General features: G+C 33.2%; 1 protein-coding gene across 1 annotated transcript; it reads left to right on the forward strand.

Annotated features, from left to right (window-relative positions):
- The first annotated feature begins 2057 nt into the window (after positions 1 to 2057).
- LOC109340145 (phosphoglycerate mutase-like protein 4) lies at positions 2058 to 11824 on the forward strand. The gene is made up of 7 exons (XM_019577728.1): positions 2058 to 2302; positions 2471 to 2555; positions 4660 to 4710; positions 4955 to 5065; positions 5555 to 5686; positions 11119 to 11194; positions 11438 to 11824. The coding sequence occupies exons 1-7, from the start codon at positions 2079 to 2081 to the stop codon at positions 11659 to 11661; spliced, it is 903 nt and encodes a 300-aa protein (XP_019433273.1). The 5' UTR covers positions 2058 to 2078; the 3' UTR covers positions 11662 to 11824.
- Positions 11825 to 12089: the final 265 nt, after the last annotated feature.

The following is a 12089-nucleotide window of genomic DNA, read 5'->3' on the forward strand; positions in this document are numbered from 1 at the left end:
CCATTTGGTACATCAACCTCATATGAAGTTTGAGAAGAGGTGAGCATGGGTTGGATAAGACTTATCCCTTATTTAATCTTAAATATTGGTAGAGTCATTTTTTTAGAAACTGACCTGACCTAAAGATAATCTGACCCCAAATGTGGTTGGGTCAGCCTTTGAACTTGAACCTGGTTAAATATAATACATACATCTTTTAGATAAAGTCTTATCTATATTTTAGTATATAATTTGACGTATGAAATAATATATGTATATATATTATTGACAATAATAATTTTGACCAAAGAGATGTCATTGTTCATGTTTGTCCCTGATCTGACCCTAGATCCAATGTGACATGATCCTATTTGAATCTGGTCATGATTGAGCCAAAAACAGATAAACATGTAACGTCAAATCATACTCATTCCTAAATATGACAGATTGCTCATATATGATATTATTGACCTTTCATTTCCTTTTTGTATAGTGGGGTTTTACCCTTCATGTTTATATAAAAATATTTTTTTGTACTACAAAATATATTTTCTTACATTATAAGTCAGAAACTAAATTATTTATTTTAGGATGCGTAATTTCTTCCTAATAAGTGACTCCTATAAATCAAACTCTTATAAAAAAACATACTACTTTTTTTCAAGAAAACATAACTTAAGTAGAAAGAAAGCTCATCACCAAATCATTTATTAGCTATTAGCTTTATATATATATATAAATAAGAGAAAAAATGTATGTAATAATATTGATAATGTTTGAGTTTCATATATTGTTATTGTATTATTTATTATTTATATTTGATTATTATAAATTTTTTAAAAATAATACAAATAAATGGTATATGATAAATTGACTATATAAATATTCAAAAATTAAATTAATTTCAAAACTCTGATTTCAAAAAGTTAATGTTTTAGGCTTTTAGCATTTGTTGCTTGTGACATTTTCTAATCAAACATTATACATCAAAACATTGATATATAAATATTTGTTGCTTGCAACAGTACTATTAGTTTCAAGACTTTTCTTTGAAATATTTCTGTACATCTTACAAGGGGAGTAAAATAATAGTGTTTAATATCTATATAGTCATATAAATTTTTTCAATGGTAACTATATTATCTATCACTTTGAATATTAGGAACGACACTTATTGTAAAAGATAATTACAAATTTTAAAAATAATTAATTTCTTATCAAAAAAGGTAAAGAATACTGTTGATAGTGCCAAAAAATATTATCTATTAATCATGTGTTAATTATCAATGATTGTTTAATAAAATTAATACACCTTGAAAGATTTACCAAATGTCTAAAAAATTTATCTTAATAGAACATAAATATTAAACTCAAAATAATAAGAAGATGAAAAAATATATGTATTAACAATGTAATTTTTTTACAATATTATTTATCACCTACTATTAATATTTGATCATTACTAAATTTTAAATAAAAATAATAATGCATTATAATATATATTACACTATAATAATACATCAAGTATAGATTATGAGAAAATAACTTATGTATCAATAATTTAATATTTTTATGAGCATAATATTTATGAATTTTAATGTAAAGATTTATAACAATTATTAATTTATTTATTATTCATTTGTCTTACTTTTTGGATGGTTAAGTATGACTGAAAATATAAACAATTAGATTATGATATCATAATGAATAAAACTCTTACACTATCGATTTATGAATTTTCTTTTTTGTCATTTTTTATATAATCTGCCAGCATATCATCATATAGTAACTTTAGTTCACGTATATAAAAGAAAGTAAGAGAAAATAATGTATGCAGTGTATGAATTTTATACACTGTTATTACATAATTCATTATTGATTTTTAATTATTGTTGATTTTTTAGAAAAGGTAATCTAAATAAATGGTGGATAATGAAGTGTATGAGTATAAATTTTTACACTGTCAATATATACATTTTACACTCTAAAAGTAATACATAAAATACGTGATATAATATTCTCATAGTTTAATGATGTCAGATTATTTTGTAACATGTAGATGTTTTATTAGAGAACCAAAAAAGAGAATGTAAGAGAAAATGAACCACATATTGATGAGTGTGAAACTTAACAATAGCAACAACATTTACAAACCATTTCATTCTTTTACCTCTCATCTTCTGCTATTATTATCTCCCTCTTCTTCTTCTTTGCGCTTCGTTGGTGTAACAAAAGCACTACCAACCACTTTCACTCTAAATTCTCACTCCACTCATTCTTTCATAATGGCCCAATCTTCCATCAACCATGATTCTCTTCTCAGGTTCTTCCCTTTCTTTTTCTCTCTCAATTTGTCACTTTTTATGGTTGTTATCATATATGGGAAAATTGGAACATGGGAATTGAAATGATTTTGTTTTTATCCAACATGGCCATTGCAAGTTTTGATTTTTCTTTGGCATTGTTGAACTAATTGTGGAAATGATTTTAGTGATAGTTATCCTTATCTAGAATATGCTGAGATTGTTGTGGTGCGTCATGGTGAAACAGCGTGGAATGCAGATGGTAGAATTCAGGTACTTACTCACTTTTCACTATATGAAATTGTTTTGGTTGAATCTTGTATTTGTTTTGAATAGGAAAATTGGTTGAAGTTGAATCTGTTTATGCCTTTATGTATTGGAGACCATGCCAATCTTAAATTGTTTAGCATAATGTTTTAAATGGTGGATTGTGATTGCAATTGATGGCACGAGATTGCAGTTTTTGATTTTTTTCCCGCAACCCAAATGTGGTTGTATTTTCCTGCAATTGTCTGCAATATGCGATATTTATAATGATAATTCAGATGCTATTGAAAATTATTCCGAAATGTTACTTTACTAGTGAAAGTGTATTTCCATGTTCAGGTAGTTGGGTGGAACAGTCTCTGATGGAATATGATTATGAGAATGGGAATAGGATTGAGATTGGGGTGGAGTGTTCATACAGTTCTTTGTTTGGTATGGTATCGATAGGATTGGAATGACGACTCAATTCTATTTCTTTGTTTGGTATGTTAGAATTGATTGGAAAAAGTATTTGATATTTTTTGTGAAATGGAATGGCTGAATGGGTAAATGTCTTTTAACAGTGACTGCGATTGCAAAAACAGCATATACTTTACAATAACCATCATTTTATTGTTGCTTTGAACAAATTTGTACCTCTGCAGTCAAAGGCGCCAAAGCCGGGCCTAAGCTGCTAAGGTATGGTGTTGCCTTCAGTGAGGTGCACCGTGCATGAGATTGATGCCTTAAGCACATCTTTCTCGTTCTGTCAAGGCCTGCCTTTAGCACCTTATTGAGAAATATAAAATACTCAAAAAGCCTAGCCAAAAGATAGTCAGAATATTAAAAGCTTACTAATCTTGACGCAACGATAAAGTTGCTTGCCTTGTGACCTGAAGAGGTCATGGATTCAAATCTTGGAAATGGCCTCTTAACTTGTGAAGATAAGGCTGTGTACATATACTCTCCCCGGACTCCCCGGTCTCTTCATTGGCTACCATTTTTTAATTAGCGGTCTTTGGAAGGGTTTTATAACTTGACCATTTGAATCTTTTATTTGTACTGAGAATATTATGGTTGATAACTTAACTCATGGCAAACTAATGCAAAATAGTGACATTTTTTCTGTTTATTCTTTTTCTAATGTGAACTTCTTTCTTGAATGAAGTGTTCACTTTTTGGGGCCTTTCGTTTCAAAGGGTTAAAACCCCTAGTACCTTAAGGTTATCTTTTGTTTTGTATTTGACTAGATTAAGTTTTACATGATCATAAAATAGCTTAAGTTTTACATGATCCAGATTGTTGTCCTAAACTATTTTTTATTAATGATGATCAATAACCTATTCAAAAATAAAATGAAATTGTAATATCCTTAGTTTGCATTTTTTATTTTAAGAAAATTAAAACTAAAAATGGTAGATTCTCAATAAAATAGCTAATATTCTTTTTTGTAAATAAACATGTTTTGAATATTTGTACCTTGTTGAGTTTTGATGATTTAGAGTGCTCTTCCTTCTCGAACTGCAGTATATATTTCATGCTTCAAACCCAAATTTGAGCTTGCATTGCTTTTTTCTTGTGCAGTTTAAGTAGGTTTTTAGTATTTAAAGTAACAGTGAAATATCCATTATTCCAACCAATAAGATGCCATAGGTGTACCATTTCACAAAAAGATTGAAGAAGTCAATTGTGACCTCTTCCCACATTAGTTCATGTATGGCTCTGCCACTGGCACAACTAATCCATTTAGGTCTGTCTGGCATACATGGTAAAAGTATACTTCAAATTGAAAGAGTCAAAAGGCCATCATTATCTGTAATCTATTAGCACATACTTTTCTGTTCTATAATTTCCATCCCTGTGCCAAAAGCTATTTGTACTTTTCAAATGTCAAGCCTTGAAAAGGGTCATTAATATTGTTTGTTTATCATTCTCTTGCATGCTAATGTCAAGATGCTTTCTAACTCTAACTAATTATCCCCCTCCTTTAACAGAAATATGAATATCTACCACCTGTGTTTGCAATGAATAATATATTTTTCTCGGCATTCATGCTTATATTTGTGGTTCCTTTCAAGCTTTCTTCCCTTGATTATTTTTGAATTTCGCTCATGCTTGTATATGTACACAGGGACATCTGGATGTTGAGTTAAATGAAGCAGGAAGACAGCAAGCAGCTTCAGTAAGTTGTGTTTTTGCCTTCTCTCATTTCCATATAAAAACCATTCGTGAGCTCGGTGCAACGATTAGTTTGTTGCTTAGTGACCATGAGGTTATAAGTTCAAATCTTGAAAGCAACCTCTCCGCTTGCTGGGGTAAGGCTGTATACATCTACCTTACCCGAATCCCACTAAGTAGGAGCCTCGTGCACTGAGCCACATTTTTATGTTTTCGTGACACTAATTCCTGCAAGTTTTATTATGGAGGTGGCTGATAGACTCTCCAAGGAACCTAAGATCTCTGCTATATATTCATCTGACTTGCATAGAGCTTTTGAGACAGCACAGACAATTGCTTCCAGATGTGGAGGGCTAGAGGTTTGAAGCTAAATCCAATTTTCTTCATATTTCATTTTATCTATTCAATTGTCATAAGATAATAGCCTAATCATGACGTCCATTTTAACATGATTATTGGTTGAAGTATTTTGGCTACTTTAGTTAATTGGTATTCTGACAATCTCACCTTTTATAATTTCCTAGACTGCAAATCGACTACGGTCTAGTAATCTTACTTTCTTTTTAATTATGAATTGAAGGTGGTTGATTTTTATTTTTTCTTTGGTAGCAACAAAAGGTTGACTTAATTCTTACATTGATAAAAGTAGTTGGGACAACATCTTTTAGAAAATTATGAGCATATCTTTTCTGGGATTGTGGCATTTTACCTTTCTTCTCTACACAGTTGATTTAAAATTTATGTAAATTATGAATACAATTTTGTTAAAATTCTACTCTGGTTTATAAGATTGGTGTTGCACTCAGTCTCTGTTTCCTAACAATATTCATCTTTGATTGAAAATCCAGGTTATCAAGGATTACGATCTACGTGAGAGACACCTAGGGGATCTTCAAGGCCTTGTTTCTCGTGAAGCAGCAAAGACTAATCCGATGGCCTACAAGGCTTTGATATCTAAGAATGAAGATCAAGAACTCCCAGTAAGTATTATGGAAGCCATAATGCTAGCATAGAATCCTTTCATAATAAGTGATAACAATCATGTAAAACCTGAAGAGTATCAGTTTTGATTAGGCTACTTGCAAATAGAAAATTCTGCAGGTTCAGTGGGACGTGACCCGAGAAATTATAGGGAGGTGTTAAATATCAATGGCAGAATACACCTAGAAGGGGGGTTGAATAGGTGTGGTGGAGCTCAAGTTCTACTTTTTGAGTTTTTGCACACTTGCTGAAAAAATGCCCAGTTAATCGATTAAGCACTATTCATAATCAATTAACCAGTAACAGAAACAGAATGATCAGAACAACAACTTGCACAGTTATTAACCAACACACAAACAAATATACAACATATACTTTTATGCAAGATTAATAAGAACGTAGCAATGAATAAACATGCATAAAATCAACTCCAAACTCGTATTAAAACATCTTGAAATATAAAAGAGAAAATGATAGAAAAGATTGTGCAAAAATTTTACCCATTGGTGATAGGTCAAGATTGCCACTTGTTTGATGAAAAGTTTGATGATATGATTAATGTTGTGTATTTGACATTCAAAGTGCGCTGCTCCCTTTTTCATTGTTCTTCCCTTCATCTTCTCCCCCTTTATTACTTAGAGAAGTACTATTGGTAGGTAGCAAAGCTCATTTAACAACCTTTCTCAATAACTTTTTTTCTTAATAGCCTTGATCTACTCACCAACCTTGTGCGTAGAACATCTTTTGTTGATTTATCCCTTGATGCTCAAATATCCTTTGGCACACCTGCAAACACAATTTAGTTGTCTCTTTCGGGTACCCAAGTCATTGGTCCCTTCTTGTTAGTAACTAAGGGAGTTTACCCAAACATATGTCACTTGGCACACCAAATTTTCTAATAAAACATGTAGTGCATGTGTGACCATGTGTACCACAATAGAAACAAGTAGGCATGTTATTATTTGACTTCTTATGCATATGAACTACTAGATTTCTATATGGTCTTTTCTTAGGTTCAGGTTTATATTCAATTCCAGATCGGTTACCAACGTTTCTTGTATTAGCAAGCAATGTGTTNAGGTTTTCTTGACTATATGTGAGCTTTGAAAGCTTTTGTTTCAAAACAGAATTTTCAGCATTTAAACTCTCACAAGTATCACATATAGTGGGTTGACATAATTTAGAAGTAGAGCAATCACATGAGGCACATGCATTGATAAGATCAAGAGTTTCATTTTCAAGTTTAAGCTCATCTAATTCCTTTTGCATTTCAATTAGTTTCTTTTCATGTAAGGAAATTACTCTTTTTCTATCTATATTTATTTTAGTAATTTTCTTTAATTCCTCATGCATTTCCACAAAAGCTGCATATAATTCATCGTATGGAGGAGAGTCATTAGAGCATGATGAAATATAGGAATGTATCTCAATAGAATCATCTTCATCACTAGATGCGCACTTCTCATGCACTTGTGCTATTAGGCATACCTTGGAATTTTTCTCCTCATCGGATGAACTTGAAGTCGAATCTTTCTTAGAATTGTCCCAAACAATGTATGCTCCTTTTGACTTGGACATTCGAGATTTGCTCTTTTTGTTCTCGACTTTCTTGAGGTGGCTTGGACACTACTGCTTCATGTGGCCTGATTTTCCACACTCATAGCAAGTGAAGCTAGTCTAAAACACTAAACCATGTGAAACAAATTCAATTAGGCACCAAGAATCATCAATCATGCTAAATTAAGGTTATGAATAGTTCTTGAGATACTTCTTCAATTTTTCAAATAGGAGAGTCAAGTCTTCATCGGAATCAGAATCTGAACTGGAATCTTCACTTTCTTCATCTTCTTGAAGTCTTGTAGCCTTGAGTGTGATTCTGTTCTTGTTTGACTCTTCATTCATTGTCAAGCGCCCTAACTTCATTTCATGTTCTTGGAGTTTCCCAAACAGAGTAGCTAATGGCATGTTGTCTAAGTTCTTTGACTCCATTATCGCGGTTAACTTTGATATCCATTTCCTATCAAGACAACGCAAAACTTTGTTAGACAAATCAGCATTAGTAAAAGTTTTATCAAGAGCGACCAAATAATTTACAACATGAGTAAAACGTTTTTGCATATCACATATAGATTCATTAGGAAGCATGCGAAATAACTCATACTCATGCGTAAGCGCATTTAGTCTAGCACGCTTAACTTCACTCGTGCCTTCGTAGGTAACTTGCAAAGTGTCCCACATTTCTTTTGCATTAAGGCACTGCGAGACTCTGAAGAATTCGTCATAAGATAAGGCTGAAGTAATAATGTTCTTGGCTTTAAGGTCATGTTGGACCTTTCTTTTCTCAATATCCGTCCATAAGTCTTTAGGCTTTTCTTTAGGCTCACCATCCACCATATGAAGTGGAATGTATGGACTATTGACAACGGAATCCCAAATGTTCATGTCAACTGCCTCGATATAGATTCTCATGCGAACCTTTCAATAGGCATAACCTTCGCCACTGAATACGGGAGGGTGGTTAATGGATGCGCTATACCGCCAAATGGGTTAATAGAGCCCATGTGTAGTCCCTCTTGGATCACGCGGATGCGGTTGAGCTAGTACGGCGTACTAGCTCTGATACCACTTGTTAGATATCAGTGGCAGAATACACCTAGAAGGGGGTTGAATAGGTGTGGCGGAGCTCAAGTTCTACTTTCTGGGTTTTTGCACACTTGCTGAAAAATGTCCGGTTAATCGATTAAGCACTGTTCATAATCGATTAACCAGTAACAGAAACAAAATGATCAAAACAGCAGCTTGCGTAGTTATTAACCAACACACAAACAAATATACAACATATACTTTATTTACAAGAACGTAGCAATGAATAAGCATGCAAAAAATCAACTCCAAACTCGCATTAAAACATCTTGAAATATAAAAGAGAATGATAGAAAAGATTGTGCAGGGATTTTATCCTAGTTCGTTTTGCTGTCCATTGCAAAACTACATCTAGTCCTCCCCTCTGATCTGGGAGATTTTCCTTCTTCACTATAGAACACAATGTACGTTACATACACATTTCCAATACAAGACTCGAACGCTCCTTTCTTGGAACCCAAAGAACTTCGTCACCCTTGGTTTGACCTTTCCGAAAACCGCCTCCCAAGAAAACTATTCTTACGCGATTCGGCCCCAGCCAAGGTATCGCCCTTTATTCCAAGACCTCCAAGTCTTTGTGAAAAACACCTTACCTAACCGCAGGTAGGATTTTCCCAATCCTTGAATTAACAATGCTTTGAGTTATGAATGAGTACTTAATACTCGAATATTACAATAAAGACCAAAGCCTAAAACCTAAGCAAGAACTCACAAGACTTCCTAGTCTAATATGAATGTACATGCATGAGGTTTCTGAAATTATGCAATCAATAAAGAACTTTCTCTTTTCTTTTCAAGAAACACAAGAATGATGCAAGAGAGCCTTTTCAAAGAACATGCAATATGGATAAGAAACTTAAAGCCTTAGGATGATCTAATCTTCCTTCTAATTCAATGCTCTCTAATAGATTCTAACAATGATGATCTATATCTTTTATGTGTGTTTTTCACTCTTTCACACTTAGTCGTTTATGCAATTAGCCAGTATTTATACAAAATAGATTTTGCCTCCAAAAACGGTTTTTCAGTTATGCAGTTGAAACAGTAGAAAAACAGTCACGTTAATCGATTAAACCATGGGGTTAATTGATTAACTAGTGTATTTTATTACATGATTAAATGCTAAACTACTTATATGTTATGTTTGATACCTATACATGTTTTAGCCATTATGTTATGTCAAATATGCACATATAACATGTATGATTAATGCATGAACATATAATGAACTAGATGATGTCTCATTTTAGTGGATTTATTACTTTATTAAGTCTTGTGAGACTTACACCTAGGTTTACCTAACATAGACTCAATATCTATGACAAGCATATTAGACTTCTAAAAAGATAATAAAGAATTATAGCCTAGGTCTAATAAGTCATCACTTCACCACTTGAGTCTTTGGCATGTTGATTGTTGAGTCATCTTCAAGTTTTAATAAAACCTTGTCTTCATCAAAACTTGAGTCTTGACCGTTTACACTTTCTGGAGGTGAGTGTCACTGATGGCTCCATGCTAGTCTGTATATGTGGCTGCAGGTTGAGCTTGAAGCAGCAGTAGAAAGACATGTTCAAAGAATTGATAGGAAGTTGAGTGCAGTGTTGTCGATGGCGGATGCCAAAACGCCATCATAGCATTATGGATGGCGTTGTGGCCAAATAACGGACAATATCAATTGACAAAAAAATTGAAAAATATAACACAATCGACAAAACATAATCTGCATTTCAGAAAAAAGTAATATATATATATATATAAACTGCAGTCCAGGAAAAAAAAAAAATCTGCCATTCGAAAAAAATCTAACAGGGAATACATTTAACTAAATATATTATATGTAACAGGAATAACAATTTAATAAAATTAAAAGTTTACTAAAAAAACAGAATTGCAGTTAATAAAAAAACAGAGTATTAGTTTTAAAATAAATAATATAAAAGTTAAGAAAAATAAAGAAAATGGAAAACAAAGAGACTGCAAACGACAACAGGGAGGTGATGGCAGCCGGTGACCAACAATGGTAGACGACAATGGCAATACTAACGTTGGAGACAGAAGCTAGTCGTAGACTATAGAGACAACAACTGGGTGAAGAGTTTTTCTAAAAATAGATATAACCTGCAATTGGGCCTAAAAACCCGACCCAATCTGCTATTTATTTCAACAAACCTACCTAGAAAAGCCCATTTATATTGACTTCTGCCTTTTCTGCCATGGCGCCACTTTCATGTAAATGGCGGACAAGGCCAATATGGCGGATTTTTTGAAATAGCTAATGGCGGTTGGCTAAAAAAAGTCACAGCCATCTGCCATGGTGAGGCCATGGCGGCTATTTAACAACACTGGTTGAGTGTCACTTATGGCTCTCTGCAAGTGCAAGCATAGCATGTAGAAATGTAAAATAAGATATTCTAGATTGGAGAATGTAAAACTACGTCCGTTTTAAGATCGGTTAGATCATCATCCATCTTGAGAACTCTAGACATGTTAATCATGAACCACCGAATCTATTAAATCTTGTTCTATATAGCAACTAAATTGTTGTCCAGCAGTTTTGCTCCTATATTTTGGAATTGCCCTTTATCTCTTGCAAATATTGAAGATTATATCATGTCCTCAATTATGGTTATAAGAGACTGAGATTATAAAAAATAAGTCTGTTGATTAATGAGAAAACAAGGGTATGACATTATGTGACAGATGGTATTTTCGGATTATATAATTATATAATGATGAATGACTTAGTCAGTGCATATAGGTAGCATTGATGCATATAACTTTTCTACAGGGTGGTGGAGAAAGTATTGTTCAACTTTATGATCGCTGCACATCTGCATTGCTAAGAATTGGCAGTAAACATAAAGGTAGGCTTACCTGTGAAATTCACCAGTCACGAACTCGCAATACATCATGGAAACCTGATTTCTCGTAGTTCATCATTGATTTGGTCGAAGATATTTTATTTCGTTTGGCAATTTAATTACTATATCCAATAATGCCCAAGTCTTGCCACCTGACTTGCCCGGGTACCTTTGTTTGACATGCAAGTTACCTCCCTGGAGGGCACCTACAGATTAATATGCTAATGTTATCTGTAATAAATGCAGGTGAGCGAATAGTGATTGTCACTCATGGAGGATTCATCAGGTCACTTTACAAATGGGCCTGCCCGAATGGTAGGCCTTCCGGGAAGATACACAACACGTCAGTCAATGTTTTTCACTTGTATGATGATGACAAATGGACCTTGAAAGTGTGGGGTGATATTAGCCATTTGCACCAAACTGGATATCTGCAGTCTGGTTTTGGGGGTGACAGAACTTCTGCTTAGGCTGTAATCTGTGCTTTATGTTGAGAGAAATAGTTGCATAAACCTAATGCACTCAAGTTGGATGTGTTAGATTATAGTATCTAATTATTAGTTAACTATGGTATTTATGTATTGATTAATGATATGACTGCTGCACTAGATTTATACAAGTACTATCATCTTAGTTTATCGTCCCATACAAGGATATTCCTAAGCTATAATATTTTTTGTGGTAATAGTTCATTAATCTACTTAACAGGATTGTTTCTTTGTTTTAATGAGAATTCTGGGTGTGCTAAGGTTGAGTTGTCACAAATATCATTTGTCATAGGTTATTATATTTTTTGGTTTGTTAGAGTGTTTTCAATTGCAGTCACGGTTACTGTGATTGTAGTCATTGGGCCATTACGATACAGGTTGTGGTCGTTGCAATGTGAATTATTTGTGAG

This window comes from Lupinus angustifolius, unplaced genomic scaffold (genome assembly GCF_001865875.1).
Source record: "Lupinus angustifolius cultivar Tanjil unplaced genomic scaffold, LupAngTanjil_v1.0 Scaffold_144_58, whole genome shotgun sequence".
NCBI lineage: Eukaryota > Viridiplantae > Streptophyta > Magnoliopsida > Fabales > Fabaceae > Lupinus > Lupinus angustifolius.

What these genes read in the sequence shown, in the direction of transcription:
- LOC109340145 (XM_019577728.1), top strand. Translation starts at nt 2,079, where the DNA reads ATGAACCACATATTGATGAGTGTGAAACTTAACAATAGCAACAACATT. An exon ending in AACCATGATTCTCTTCTCAG is followed by an intron (nt 2,303 to 2,470) that starts GTTCTTCCCTTT and finishes AAATGATTTTAG; the next exon opens with TGATAGTTATCCTTATCTAG. An exon ending in ATGAAGATCAAGAACTCCCA is followed by an intron (nt 5,687 to 11,118) that starts GTAAGTATTATG and finishes ACTTTTCTACAG; the next exon opens with GGTGGTGGAGAAAGTATTGT.